We start from the raw sequence: 16482 nt of genomic DNA on the forward strand, positions 1-16482 counted from the left end.
CTCCCATTTTTCCCTGTTTAAGTGGTCTGAAGCTCTAAGGACAGATGGTGTCTTGTGCCGTAAAGATCGTAAAGCCCCTTAAGGCAAATTTCGTGATTTGTGATATTGGTCTATATAAATAAAACTGACTTGGCTTATTCCTGTTATAATTAACACCAGTTGTTATTTTAGTTTTGTCCATATTGCATGCACAACACCTGAGGTTACTGATTAAACACACAACATTTATACATATGTTAAAATCAAGAGTAAAAGTTGTACATACCTTACTCTTTCCCTTTGTGAAAAGAATGTTATATTCCACAAACCTACTGAAAACATTATATGTTAGTTAGTGCAGGAAAAATAATCAAAAATGAAATGTGAACTTTGTCTACACATTTATATTGTAAAGTTATGTGAAAAAAAAAAATAGAAATTTAATCCTGTGCCAAAGATGCACAGAGTGCATGGAATATTGAGACATACCTTCAGTCTAACATGACAGTATATTTTGTAGACTACTTTTAAAAAAAGAGGAATACATGTAAATGGTACAATGCATAATAGTAGACAACCTCACCACAAGCAGGAACTTCACTGGTCTTCCACCACACTCCCTGAGCCTCTCCTTGGACCCCTTATATTCAATCTGGTGTGCTTACAAAGCAAAGGTTCAGGCAGACTAACATGCCAAATATGGTAAGGATGACAGCTGAGTCTTGAAGCATTTGAAATATTTTGCTGGTACTAAATTTGGGAGTAGCTTTTGAGTTCTTTTCTTAACACACACACACGCATATATATATTAAAATGCTAAAAATTATTGTAACAGAGATCTGTTATATTATAACTCACATCTTATAAGTCACCTTTAAGATGTTTCATAATTGATTGATTGATTGACAGTCTTCAATGTTAGACTATGCTGTGAAATTTGAAATTTATAGTAGGAATTTAAAATTTTATATCAGACAGTCAGACAGTAAATAGGCCTACATGAGAGGTAGATGACAGTTGACATTATAGTCCTGCTTTTTTGTGGTTTAGCTTGTTTGGTAATTTCTTCAATAAACTTGCTTGTGCTCAAGTGAGTAGAGATGAGCAGATGAGAGGATGGTTTTGTTTTTTGGAAACAGATTAGGGGCACGGTAGTTTTGGTGCGTGTTTTGACATGACATGATGTTACAATCAATTTTCCAATCATTAATTAATGAATAATTAATCATTATTTGATTATAACTAATATGTAATAATTAATTAATCAATTAATAATTATTAATCTTTATGTCGCTCACACACAACCCAAAAGTTCCGCAGGCATCCTAAGAAACCGTATTGAGCTCAATAAAAATCTTTTCTTCTGAATAATCTGAATATTTTTATCACATAAATTGGATTATTATGGAGATCTTTATTGTGCACATGTAAACATACCAAGAAATAACTTACTATGTTATATCTTTAATCAAAGTAACCAAAAACCTTTATTGAATGTAATTATCTTTATAAATTGCACATTTATGATTGCTGTCTTAACTAACTTAACACTATTTTACAGGAATGTAGCTGTCTCCTGAAACATACAGTCATTGCTTTACAAGCTCTATGGTGTCTTTTTAGAGGACATTCAGTCTATATTACAGAGGGAGTTGTATTTAGCGGTCAGAGTGAGCCAGTTGTCAGCTAACTTTGGGTGCAATGAGGAACACTTGTTATTTCTCTGTGAGCCACATTTGTTAGGGCCCCTCTGTCATACTCCATCATGTAATTTGAGTAGTTTTAAATGTTGCTGTGTGAGGTTACGGAAGTGTTCATGTCATCAAAGAGTGGGAGGGTACAAAGCTCGCCCTGGATTGATTGACTGTATATTGATTAAGCAAAAATAATGTTTGAACCAATACGCAATACAGCCCCAAACATTAGAAGACATACTGTAATTGTTAACAGAAAATATTGCCACAACACTGCTTTGAGATTTACCTTGGATGTCAGAAAATGTGCTTTATTGGTGAACTGTTATGCAATCATGTGAAATGGATTGAACATATGTTTGTCTATGCTGTGAATGTAATGTTCACACAAATGTACAATCTACTGAAGCTCCGTTGGAGAAGAGAAAAACAGAATAGTGAAATACTTACTGTGAAAATACACCACATGTGTCTCTGTTAAGATCTTACTGAATAGTATGTTTACTAAATGTTTTGGTGGGATGGTAAAATCAGTCACACACACACACACACACACACACACACACACACACACACACACACTGACTCCTACAATGCTTCTTATTCGTGTTTCTCATCAAATACTGTTTAAGATTACTTGCTGTGATTTTCAGGTTATGGTTTGCCCACCCAGGCGGTTGCGCGAGCATAACGCTGATTGATGGCTCATAGGCAAGTCCTCCCACTCCAGGGTTTACCTCACTTGGTCAGATGTTAGAGTCATGCTATTTTGGCTACTTTGAAAAGAAAAAGGTCAAAGTTACAATTTTGCTCTCCTATTCATTAATGCTTACCAAACACAATGATTTGTTGACCGCCTTTTGAATTCTTGACTGAAATAATTACTGTGTTCCGAAATTAACTTTTAAAAACAAAGTCTTAAGTGACAAAATTAGCTAATTAACTAATTAAACTATGTGGTGGCTGCCAGTGGTGTCCCACTAGGAGTTAAAAAAAAAACAAAAGAGAAGGGCATTATATGCTCATCTTGTTCAACAGTCTACCTGCGCTGAGAGCAAGTCCATAAATCATTTGTTTTTGTAATAAATGTGCTGATGTTTTTGTTTTTATTATTTTTATGTAAGCTCACCTAACATTTCGCGTGCTGCATTTCGCATGCTCAATGAAATTAGATAGGTGTTGGGAGTACTGAGAGGGAAAAGACAGGTTGGGAGGTCAGAGGTTGGGTGGTGTGGTGGGGGTGAGACATTTGAGGCACAAGACAGTTGTTGAAGCTTCTGTAAAAAGCCAGCCTGCTGACTAGTTACCAAATTGAGATAGCAATTGAGTGTAGAAACGCTTCAACCACTTGTGCTGTAATCTATTTGTGTCTAAAAAATGAGGATAAAAAGCGACTGCAGCTCACCAAGGGATGAGCGGCAAGGAGCAGAATGATGGGGCACCTTGATTGCTCTGTCTCCCTGAGAGCACTTACAGATCATCTTTTTGCAATGAGCATTGCAGAAAGTATGTTTCTCAAGGAACATAGATCATAGGCGCTTCTATGATAAATTAAAATATTTGATATCAATAGTATATTGCTACAGGTACCATTAGGTCCACGTTTTCTGGATCATGGCAAATAAACAGATCATAACAGATTATCTCTCAGAATCTCAGACTGATTGAAATCAGATCACAGCCACGGTTATGTATTATTCTGGGTGGAAAAAGTCAAACCTCACAGCGGCACATTTTGAGTCATAGCTAAAATCAAGAGCCCCACACTTTCTGCAGTGGATTTGAGTGGACTGGGGCTCTGCAGCAAAACAGTAGCCTACAAGGCACATGCAGACGCCAGTTAGTGCTTGAACATGTTCGTGACTCTTTGCTGGTCACTAAGCATTGGCTTTTTCCACCTAGCTGTTACGAATTAATGCAATACTTACCATTATGGTAAATTAAACCTGATTGAAATGCAGGACGTAACTCATACATCAGTCCACGCAATGGCACATGTGACCCTATCCACGAGCTCTGTCTGATCCTTGTTTACACACTTGCTTTCATGAAACCTGGAGCCACAGGTCTTTCAGCCCAGCAGCACACACGACACGTGTGTTTGTTTGATGTGGGCTGAGCTGTGAACAACTCCGACAAAATGTCGCTCACCGCCAGAAACCCACATTTTGTAGTCACTGACACAGGCATGCTGTCTCTCTCTCTCTGTCTTCGCCCTCCGGTCACAATGACTGCCTTTCCGCTATTATTTGAATCGGAGTTGGTGCGCGAAAACGAAACCAAAACTAAATCCCCTGCCTTTGGTTTCGTTTTTAAATAAGAGATACCCTGGCTGCAGAGATATGCAGTCTACGACAACAATTGTTGGTGAGTGCCGTTTTTTCCCCTATATAGGTATTGGTTAACTTTTAAACGAATAGGACCTACACCGTTTAGTGCAGCCTTGTTTCTGTAGAGCTCCCTGCAGGTTAAAGACTCAGCACACTGCGATGCTCGTTACCTTAAATGACCTCGGCTGGAGGGCATCAGGTAAAAGCACTCTTTCTGTCCTCATGGGCTTGTTTTGGGACAGTTAATGTACACTGAGGACATTAAGCTTTATGGCCGTCAAAAAGTGATATAACCCGTGCGCACGAGCTATCTACTGAAAAAACAAGGCATTATAGGGTGCTGCGCAAACGAGTGTATGTTGGACATTTCGGGTCGACTTAAGCACAACTATCTCAGGTGCCTCTTTCGTAATTATTATAATTTGCTGAATTTACCCTCGTTTTTTTAATTGACAACATTATTTGATAGTCACACTGATCTTAACTGAACAAAAATATAAAACAAAACCAGGCCTATACAATAATGGTAAGTTAATTACATATATTTAAAACCAACCAGAGCAAGTGTGTGAAACGTTTTAGTGCTATAAATGATAGTGAACATGTCTTTATTTGCAGGAGATTTTTTTGCGCTGAAAGCATTAAGTGCTTTCCAAGGTTAAGAAAATACAATACAAGAGTGAGATTTATAAAACATGAGCACATACATACACCTACATATACACTCAAACACATATGTGGCTGCAAATTTGTACACATCATACACAATAAGTCTGTTAACTGCTAGGGAGAAACATTATGTAGAAGTAGGTTTTAAGACTTGAACAGAGTCAGGTGATGCTCATTGGGGGGCTCTTTGAGAGCCTAGGAGCCAGAACTGAACAGGCAAAAAGACCTAGACTAGCAGACCTGTGGAGCCTGTTTTGTCAAATATTTACTCCTGTGCCAGATCATTAAGAGCCTTGTATGTGATTAAAATGGATTCTTAAAGAGACTGGAAGTCAATGCAGGGAAGCCAAAATAGGTGTGATGTGTAAGGATTGTTTTGTGTTGGACAAAAGTCTAGCTGCTGAATTTTGAATAATTTGGAACTTACGTGTAGCTCCATTGTTTAGGCGGGTGAACAAGGCATTACAGTAATCAAGGCAGGAGGATATAAGAGCATGTGTGATTTTCTCTGTTACTGAAGGATGGAAGTGACCTACATTTGGAGATATGCCACAGTATAGTATGAACAGAACACGTCCCAATACTGATCCTTGTGGTATTCCATGTTTTGACTGAGGAGTTCTTGAGGAAAATCAGCAGAGACAAAAAGTTTCCTGTTGTTTATATATAAAAACAAAACACTGCAGAGCGATTCCAGTAATACCTGCCCACTGTTTAAGTCTCCCTATGAGAATAGAATGGTCAGCGGTGTCAAATGCTGCACAGGAGTCTGCAGCCAAAATTAAGTCATTTGTGACTCTTGAACATGTCTATTAACTCACTGTAGAAGGTAAAATACCTTTAGGCTATTAATGAAGTTTCATCAAAAAAACTAGCTAACTAACTGAAAAAAGGAGCACTGTGTTTAACTCCTTTACATGAAATGGCATAATCTGCTTCTCTGTGTCCACTTTGCAAGTAATGGCTTTCTGTGTGATGCTGATGTTGATTGTGGTCATTAGGTTGATAGTCCTCTGAGGTGTAAGTGTTTAAAGTGTGTATGCTTGCATTTTTCTGACTAACAGAAATCCTACAAAAATGTAGGTGGCTCTCCATTAGTTGACTTTTGTTGTATTTTTTCCTCAGTTAAAGCTGTCTATGACGTGAGATTGAGATTGTGATTGTGTGAGTTTATGAATGTGTGCTTGTGTTCATGTTTGCGTGTTTGTTTGTCAGCTGATGGAGTCTGACCATGGATAAGGAAGTTGACCCTGACGATGAAAATGTGAACCTCGTCTTGGCTCAGGAATCCTCAGAACTGCTCCACATCATTAGCAGTCAGTCACCAGCGATCATAATGGAGCTATGTCAAATGATGCCGAGTGATGCTAGATGGAATATCAACCAGGCTCCCACAACAGAACAAATCAAAGCTATGTTGGAGTACTTCAGGGTGGCCAGCGCTACAGATTGCTGCAGCTTTCTCCAGAGCATGTGTATGTTATGCGAGAACATCCCCATGCACCTGGAGTCGAGGCTCATGTCAATAGCTGGATATGCAAATAGTGAGTACAAAATGATGTTATTTTGACAAGTAATGCTTGAGTGGTTAAGTGGCTTCAGTGCAGTCATTATGTTTAGTTTCATACAAGGTTTAGGGAAAAGATAGCTTAGTGTTTTAAGGATAGTCCATTCAAGGCAGAAATGATGTCAAATAAAACTTAATGTGTATGTGTAGTAAAGGATAACTTAGCAAAAATGACAGGTAACACTTCAGATTACGGCCCGCAACATAGTGATTTCAGGCATAGTATGAGATAGCTGCTTGTTCTCGCAATATTTCAACAGCGCTTTGGAAAGCAGAGCTAAATGGTAAACAAACATGGCACCACACTGGTAAGGTAAGACAACACGTTTACACTTCGTTTTCTGTATGTTCTCTGACATTTATCCTAACGATATGAGGCGGTCCTTGTGGAAAAAAAGCTTGTTTAGTGGACTAACTTTGCACTTGAAGGTATGCCCGTTCACTTATGTTTTAACAGGTCTGATGCTACGGCTGTATCTAGGCTAACGGCTAACATGCTAACTATTATTTTTATGTCACTAGTCACTTGAAACAAATTTAGGACGATAGGAGACAGGTTGAAATAAACCGAAATTTCCCTTTAATTAACTACTTTGTACCTATTTTATTACTATCACAGGGCTCTGTATGAGCATACGGTGGAGCCAAAATCTGGATGTTCCAGGGAAGATGGGGTGACGACCTCTGCATCACTTTATAAATCTGATGTGATTTTATTTCAAAATGACGTATTACTATAGAAAGAGACAAACTACAGTGTTACTGTATAATTTTAGGGTGCTTAAGATGACCATGGGGTTAATCTGTGTGTCTACATGGGAGCAGAGGTCCAGGGGACAGTGTATGGTCATGGATACTATCGGCTTCTCAAGACTCTCAAGAGTCTCAGCTGTTGTTCACCCCACTGCTGGTTTATGGCTCTGCTTGCCATCATCATAGACAGTTCACCCACCTTAGATATCACTCACTTGTTGTTGTTGTGTAACAGTATAATACTGTCAGTGGCCCTTGTAGCTCACCTGCCCAGGTTTGATTCCAGCCTATAGGCTTTTGCTGAATGTCATCCCCTCTTTCTCCACCCTGTCTCTCCTGTCTCTCTCTCCAAGATACAAGTGCTTTAGATTACAGCCTGCATTCCCTGTAACTAAATGTAACAAGGGGGTAGTCACAGGGGTCAACATGTGGTTACAGAGAAACACACGTGTGTGACATCTAGGCTGGGTGAACTCTGTCCTCCTACGGCAGGCAGGGCCACAAGGCCATAAACCAACATCCAGTAATGAAATGAGGTGGTGAGGTGATTGGAAGCTCCGACAGTCCCCTGAAGCTGACAGTATCCATGACAATACACTGTCCCCTGAGACTTTGTTCTGAAGTAAAACCTCAGTTTTGTGGTCAGACTGTAGCCTGTAATAGTAGTAGGACTGATACCCAGTAGTAAAATAATAACTACAATATAAATTCTCTCTAAATTCCTCCCAAAATCCAGATTATTGCGCAGTAGGTCAAATAGTATAGTAGAATAGGTCATCAGTAAAAGAACAACAGAATGAGTTTTTTATAAGATTCCAAATTGTTATTCCATAACTTCACTTCTTGTTCCCCAGTACCTGCATATATGTGTTGGTACATATTTTACTTGGACACTGTTTAATGCATGGCTCCATTTCTCTCTAGGCGTTAAACAAAAGAGCGTTATGGAAAGCACCTCCTATTGCATCACTGATTGCAAGTGCAACCCCACATTGCCTTAAGTAATTCACTAGCATTGCATTTACAGTGTTAGTCTTTATTTCACAATTAACAAATTAATCTAAACAGTCTAATCAGAATCCTGTTTACTTTTGGAATATGTAATCCATCTGTGCATAGTCACTCATTTGAATGAGGTACTCTGATGATTATTTAAACCTTGTGGTTACCACACCTGGCCAGCCATCTACTGTTAAACCATAGGCGTAGTATGCTCTCATTAAATTGTGACTTCAGCACAGTACTGAATCACAGATGGTTGTTTGCTGAGTTGGGCAAACACAATATGGAGTGGAAAAATGAATACTAAGTGATACTTACGGATTTCAGTAAAAAAAAATAAATAAAAAAAAGTGCACAGAACAAACAAACAAAAAACTGTCTGTGAGCTGACCTAGCAAACAGTATAATTTTTTGTTTGCTGTTTGCTCAGCTGATGCCATAGAGCCAGTGTCTCAGCCAGTTATCAATTGTGCCGTCTGTGCAAGCATGAACAAATATATTCAGTGGCCTATGTACAGTATGACTATTTGTGTGTATGTATGTATGCATGTATGTGCAAAGAGAATTATACATTTTGTTTGTGCCTGGCTGCACTGGCATACATAAATACTTAAACAGGCTCCAGGTGTTTTCTGTTGATTCATACAAATCTTGTCGTACATCCAGTGATTTAAAAGGCAACATTTTATAGTGTAAATTGTATGCTGCCATCTTTTCCAAGCAAACTCAGTTATTGTTGACTTTGTTCTGCTGTTGTGTATCTGCATATTTAGCACACCCAAAATAGCTCCATAATTGAAATGTGGCTCATCCAGAAAAATACATAAATGACATACAATATAAGGCAAGTGACCCTGGGGTCTGTTTTTAGGTGAAACATGTGTCTGTACTTCTGTACGGATTAAGTGCGTCAGAGTAGATGAGCCCTCTTGACAAGCTAAAGTAGAAAAATGAAAGTGAAAGACAGCTGCGGTGAGAAACAGCAACACTCAGCATAACTTCAGTAATTCTTATGACTTTTTTTCCCTTTGGTAATCCCCGGCATTCCCCTAGAAGTTTTTGTAGATGATTTATAAACTGAAAATGAGAGCCTAAGAATAGGATGCAACATGTGCAGGCTTCTTGATGACATTATTCTTTTTGGATATTTTTCAGCATTCCCTGGTATTTTTTATTCACTGTGTGATTTGTTTGTGTTTTTTTTTTCACTGCAGATATTTCTGAAAATTCCAGCCCCAGTTTAACGGAAGGGAAGTCGACATCGCCGCCTTCAGAGCAGCAGCCCATCAAACGCCCACGGATTGGTAGACCATACACACAATGCATCAATGTTGTTACACTGCAGCCACAAACTGACATGGCAAAGGCCATTCACTGGTTAAAGTCCAAAACTAGATACCGTGTGGCAGAGTCAGCCTTACTGCCAATGTACTGGCAATTGCAGTATGTACTTATATATATATAAAACATTCTTATATGTGATAAAAGCATTTTCATTAAAGAAAGTTGTCCTCATACTGTAGCTGTAAAACTGCTAACATGACATGTCAAAAATAACACGAGATCTTTTGTTTCCCTTTGTAATGTGAAACTTTAAAAGATTTAATGTTAGTAAAAATTTTCTCAGAGATGAGAAAAGCACTTTTTGTGTTTGAAATTTTCCATGTAAAGTATATGACACTAAATCACGTCATGAGGTATGTGAAAGAAAGCAGAGAGTAAAAAACAACAACAACAAAACACAACCCTGTGACATACTATCCTTAATCCCTGGACATAAAACACTTTGACAGAGTTATTAGTAAGTGTTGCTTCCTACCAACATCAGGCCATAACTATAAAAGTCAAAGTAAAATTTAAAAGCGAAAGCAAGTGATGGCTCCATTCCACAGTAATGTGTTAACTGTGGGAGTAAACCAGGCATCTTAACTATCCCTCTTTTACAGAGGATCATATTACCAGGCTTAACCAGTTCTCATGTTTAATTGTGCTGAACCAAAACCAGCTTACTTGAATGACCAAGAGCCAACTCCCTGTGCATGAACTGTAAATACCAGGCACCTGATTTAGTTTTTAGTACTTTGTAAGTGTTTTGGATTTCATGAGTAATTTTATTTGGCAGACACACACAGACCTTTTCAAACCAGATAATCAGGTTCTCGTACTGTGACTTTTTTGAATGTTCAGTGTTCTTAAATGTTCTTAAAATGTGTGTGTGTTCACATATGAACAGGAATTTGTCTGTTGAGACTGAAGTTAAATATGAATTAATAAATAAACAAGGAACAATCTGGCCCTGTGGGATGCGGCATATTATATTATAAAATTAAGGCTGCTGGGTTTTTTTTGTGTGTGTATTGCAACTTTGCACCTCCTCAAGGAGAACAATTTTCTCTGCATAGAAACTAATCTCTAGAAATAATGTGTTTATAATTTTACATTGTACACAGATCACTGGGAGCAGTACATTGCTGCAGTGGTGAGTTTACTGCAAAGGAGGTGGGAAATACTCAGTGAGCACCTGGTGAGGGAGGTCCAGCTGGAGAATGTGTGGGTCAGCCTAAGGACATCGAACAGAGGCAGGGACAGGCCTGATCAAACCCCTGGCCCAGCAGACAAAGGGGGCAGAACACCTGGTTAGCATGATTTCCTTTTCCTGTCTTTGTATATCAAGAATATGCTGAATTTACTTGCAAATCTAATCTTCAAGTTAAAATGTTCAGTGTGGTACATGTAGGCAAGAAAAAAACTGACATTAAATGAGTTAAAAAAAATCAAACTTGAAAAGCAGTGCATCTCCTATGATGGGACTTGGCCATACAAACAGTACACTATCCTTCTAATGCGTACTTAAAATCTTGACTCCATTAACTAAACATTTTTATTCCATCAAACTCAGAGCCTGATGGAGATTTTGGGTCTACGGATTCCAGAGTGACATTGGAAACCTTCCTCCAAGGATGTGCAGGGAAGGTGACAGTTCTCGTTGGCCAGGCTGGATCTGGAAAAACTCTGCTAATGTCTTGCTTAGGACAGCAGTGGGCACATGGACTAGTACGTTTACCCTTTTGTCTTCATTCAATCATTTAAAGAAAAAAAAAAATCATCACTATAAGGGATGTTCTGCGCTAATTGGGATTGGTGTCAGGGCTGATCGAACTATTATTATCAAGAAGACGACAAGGCAAACATTAGATGTTTTCTAAATGATGCCAAACTTTCAAAAATGTGACCTGACCTTTGAGTAAATAAGAAAAGTACACAAGTTTCACATTAGGCAAAAAGTCACCTGAAAACTATCTAACACACAGCTTTTTGAGCAAGTGAACTATGGAGTCAGCACAAACAAATCCTTAGCAGCTGCCAGTTCCACTTCAAGGGGAACTCCACCATCACTGTTTGTTTACAGGTCTTGGGAATTACATGTGAACAAAGTTGTATGAATCCTTTTTTGTGTCTCCAGAGGGAGCTGTGTGAAATCTGAATTACCTCAAGTGATGTCCCAGGCATCTAAAGGCTGTCTAAGGGCTTAACATACTTTAACATGGTTTTAAAACTAAAAGGATTTAAGTACACATCAGCATTTTAGCACTGTATCATATATTATCTCCATCCATACTGACATGCCTGAAAACACACATATCACATATCACATGACCGGACATGCACATACCAAGCAGTGAAAAACAGATTGGAAGTGGTTACAAAGCAAATATAGGGACTTACTAGAGTGGTACGGGGAGCATTAATGTTATCCATCACCAGAGGAAGTTATGGCAATGGGAATGGAGTACCCATTTAAGACTGCTATATAATAAAGGTATGCAGGTCTAGCTATAATGTTTTGACGACACATCGTGACTGAAAAGCCTCTTTCGGGAAGCAAATGTGGGTGTCTGCCTCATCATTTAAAAAAAAAAAAAAAAAAAAAGACTTAGTTTCAGCCTGTCCAGAATCAAATGCAACCCACGGATTTTCAAACTAAAACGGGGTCTGCAGCATTTTCAATTTTTAGGAGTTTCAAAATGCTGCCGTATGGACGCTAGGCGTAAATGTAACAAAATATAAAGGTGTTAGCGTGGATGTAGCCTAAATCATTTCTGTCACAGTAAAAAACACATAAAGGTTCCCCATATTAAGTTTCACTTAAACTTAGCTGAGTTTATAAACTTAACTTAAAGGGGCAAAAAGCGAAATCGTTTCACCGCTAGGTTTGCTGTTGTGCACTGCCTGTAGGCCAAAACAAAGTGTGTCATGAGTCACACCTCCCTCTACCTCTGCTCTCCACCCCCCCACTCGCCTCGTCTAAACTTAGTTTAGCAGTTAGCGATGTCTTTCACTTACTCTCGGTCTCTGCTGTGTTTAGCTATTCCCCTGCCTACTTCAATGATGATGGTACCTGTAATAAATGTAATATACAATACTTGTTGAAATGGAGGCGAGGCTCAGTGACTAGAAGAGCTGGTAGTAGCGCTCCATAGCTGTAAGTTAATCCAGTAGCTGGTGGTAGCCGACTCGGCTAGAGCCATTGCCGGATCACAGCTAGTGCTAACACCGGGAGGTAACGCGAACGTTCCTTCTCTTCTCCGTGAGTGAGAGCGATGTTTTAGCCTGGCTACATTTTACAATGCTAATTACAAATGTTAGCTGGGCTGCCGGGCTACTCACCTAACACAACCGTAACACTTGACCCATTGCTGGGACCGAGCCGCTAATAACTCAAGCTCATTACAGACATTAACCCATGCTACGATTGTAACATTAAATTTAATTGAATCGACATAGCGACATGTGCCTAACGTTACTGTAACACTAATTAAAACAGACATTTGACTTTATGTTGTTACTTAACGTTACCTGTCCAGGAGAAGAAGAGCTAGCTCCGAGTCAGATTGTAGCCCCTTTAGCTCTCGAAGTGCTCTCCACCTTGGAAATGCAAGGCCAATGTTAATCCGGGTTCTGTCACTTTCTTTATCTGACAACTTCTTCGCCAACGACCGTTGTTTCTTTAGAGGTAATGTCGGATCCTGGTCGTCTTCAGGTGGACGTTTCGTTCCGCTCCCCGCCGTTTTGCTTTGAAAATATGCGCTGCCATTGCTCACTGGCTGTAGCCTTTTATAGGGAGGGAGTATGGGGTGCCGTTTGTAAAGTGTCTCACGCTGAAAATAACATCAACATTTTGCCACATTTAGCTTCAAACAATGTTTAAAAAAGTATTATGAATTTTTTAACGTCACCTTTTACCACATTTATAGCAATATTTGTTAACTTAGAAATATATTAAATAGTTAATTCTAAATATTAAATGTGGCACCTAAATGTTAAATGTTAAATCTAAATATTAAATCTAAATCTAAATATAAATGTTAAATCTAAATATTAAATCTAAATCTAAATCTAAATGTTAAATATAAATATAAATGTTAAATCTAAATGCTAAATATAAATATAAATATAAATGTTAAATCTAAATATTAAATATAAATATAAATATAAATGTTAAATCTAAATGCTAAATATAAATCTAAATGTTAAATGTTAAATCTAAATGTTCTGGGTGAAACTAAATATTTAGCTAATATGCAAATTCACACTGCCGGTCACCGAAGTACCAGAATAAAAGCTCGAGATGGTCAGACTGTGTTTATAGAATCAAATAACGAATTAAAACCAACTTATCGGGGGAAATGAACACTTGAACATACATTAGCGTGATAATAATGACCTAAAATAACAAGAAACATGTTTGGAGAAATTTTATTTGACGTGTACTTTGAGTTGTTAGTGTCCCTTCGGAGGGATTAACAACCTAAGCTAAGCTAACAACCGTTAGCTCTTAGTCCCGTTAGCAGTGTCTGTAATGACTCATTAACTCTTAAACGGTCCGTGAAAAAAATATTTTCTTCCAGCGGATGTCTTAGTTACAACATGATTGAGCTAGCAAAGCAGTTTTGTGTTGCGATGTGTGGTATTTATTCAGTTTTGGGAAATCACGATGTCTAGAAAGCATCAGCGGCTGCAGCAGCAGCAAAGCTATCAGGACGTCATCTGTTAAATGTCTCCCGTTGTTGAATACGACATGAAACTACTCCAGTTAGCTCAATCATGTTGTAACTAAGACATCCGCTGGAAAAAAAATATTTTTTTTCACAGACCGTTTAGAGTTAATGAGTCATTACAGACACCGCTAACGGGGCTAACAGCTAACAGTTAGCCCCGCTAATCTACGATAACCATATTATTAATTTCAGAACGTGATAGTAATGTTTGTTCAGTCATAGTGTGTGTGTGTGGTGTGTGGTGTGCACAAACACCAGATTAGTCTAAACGGTGATACAGTGACGTGAAAAATGTGAGATATGCATATATATGTGTGGCTAAACTCCGCTGGTTTTCTACCCGGAAGTATTTGTAAACAACGAGGTGATTCCCTCCGAAGGGACACTAACAACTCAAAGTAAACATCAAATAAAATTTCTCCAAACACGTTTCTTGTTATTTTAGGTAGTTATTATCACGCTAATGTATGTTCAAGTGTCCATTTCCCGATAAGTTGGTTTTAATTGCTTATTTGATTCTATAAACACAGTCTGACCATCTCGAGCTTTTATTTTGGTACTTCCGGTGACCGGCAGTGTAAATTTGCATATTAGCTAAATATTTAGTTTCACCCAGAACATTTAGATTTAACATTTAGATTTAGATTTAGATTTAGCATTTAGATTTAACATTTAGATTTAGATTTAGATTTAATATTTAGATTTAACATTTATATTTATATTTAGATTTAGCATTTAGATTTAAGATTTAGATTTATATTTAGCATTTAGATTTAACATTTAGATTTAGATTTAATATTTAGATTTAACATTTATATTTAGATTTAATATTTAGATTTAACATTTATATTTATATTTAGATTTAATATTTAGATTTAACATTTATATTTATATTTATATTTAGCATTTAGATTTAGATTTAATATTTAAATTTAAGATTTAGATTTAGATTTAATATTTAGATTTAACATTTAACATTTAGGTGCCACATTTAATATTTAGATTTAACGATTTAATATATTTCTAAGTTAACAAATATTGCTGTAAATGTGGTAAAAGGTGACGTTAAAAAATTCACAATACTTTTTTAAACATTGTTTGAAGCTAAATGTGGCAAAATGTTGATGTTATTTTCAGCGTGAGACACTTTACAAACGGCACCCCATAAGGGAGGGCCAAGGGTTCTGAGAGGAGGAAGGAGGCGGCGATTCACATGAACGTACATGAACGCGCAGCCGGACCGGCTTGTGAACAATGGGCTGGAGATCAACACAAAGAGAGGGTGTGTGACGTCATGCTATACTCCAGATGAAATTACACCTCTAGTTCTTCACATAGCAATTTTTTAATTCCTTCAATCTAGACATGGTGAATTTTGCTTATTGCTCCTTTAAGCTTACTACAGACTAAGGCTAAGGCTTTATTCATTTCAGATCAACGTTTAATATGAAATGTTTTCAATACTTGTCTTGGATCAGGGTCAGGATAAAAACATGATTTTACAAGAGCATTCTGCCAATTTAGCATTTCAGTCCCTCCAACATTGTCAGTCATATGATTGACAGGTTTTTAAAGGATAAAACAAACAAAAAACAAGCAGACAACCAAACAAAAAAACTTGGCACCGATATTACCCAAAGTGCAGCTGATCCCCAACAGTTCAGTGGAAGATTCAAGTGTTATGCTTGCAGTGGCTAATGCAGACTTGAACTGTTCCTTTGATACTTGGTTTATTCTCTCAGTTTGTTTTTATTTTGTTCTCTCATTGTTTGTATCCTCTTCACTCTCGTATCATCCAGGGTCCTGTCCCTTCATCCTACCTGTTTATCCTGCTAGAGTTTCGTCAGCTCAACATATTGTCCCATCCTCTCTCAGTGTCTGAGCTGCTATTTCGACACTACCTCCCTCCAAAAGGAGGCGATGATGAAAAGGTATGCAGGTAGCAATACAAGAACAGTGCCCTCGTAAATGTGGACTTTTCCTATTGTACATTTTAAAAGTAGCACTTTAGCCAGCAGGTTACATTTAGCACAACAGCTAAAGTAGTCCTGTACAGAATCAAAGTTACGACTGCTCTCAGGTTGATTGGCAGATCATAAGGGGCTGTATTCATAAAGCTAAGCTGGTCTCAGTGGTAAAATTCTTTAAAAAGATTTCCATTTGAAATCAAAATGAAATAAAACATATTGTAAAGAAAATAACTACATACTTTTTGAGCAGGTGGAGAAAATAAGGAGTTAGAGCAGGAGAAAAGTTATTTAGGTTGAATAGTATGAGTTCATAAATGGAGGGAAACTACAGTCAGTAGGTTGAAAAACTGCTATCTTCTGTATTTATGTGCATTTACATAACTAATACATTGTGAGATATTGGTTACCATACTTTCAATAATATTGGTGGAGTTTTTAACATGAGCATAACAATATGTA

The 16482-nt window shown here is 37.7% G+C and overlaps 1 protein-coding gene across 2 annotated transcripts in view; it reads left to right on the top strand.

Moving 5' to 3' along the window:
* Positions 1–3901: 3901 nt before the first annotated feature.
* nlrc5 (NLR family, CARD domain containing 5) overlaps positions 3902–16482 on the top strand; it is a 58064-nt gene continuing 45483 nt past the window's right edge. For both annotated transcript variants that reach the window (XM_049573244.1, XM_049573245.1), the window contains exons 1-6: positions 3902–4040; positions 5888–6216; positions 9209–9298; positions 10445–10630; positions 10894–11048; positions 15853–15984. In XM_049573244.1, the coding sequence (XP_049429201.1) occupies positions 5904–6216; positions 9209–9298; positions 10445–10630; positions 10894–11048; positions 15853–15984 (876 nt within the window). In that variant the 5' untranslated portion in view covers positions 3902–4040; positions 5888–5903. The remainder of the gene's footprint in view (positions 4041–5887; positions 6217–9208; positions 9299–10444; positions 10631–10893; positions 11049–15852; positions 15985–16482) is intronic.

The sequence above is a fragment of the Epinephelus fuscoguttatus genome, linkage group LG4 (assembly GCF_011397635.1).
Source record: "Epinephelus fuscoguttatus linkage group LG4, E.fuscoguttatus.final_Chr_v1".
NCBI classification, from domain to species: Eukaryota; Metazoa; Chordata; class Actinopteri; order Perciformes; family Serranidae; genus Epinephelus; species Epinephelus fuscoguttatus.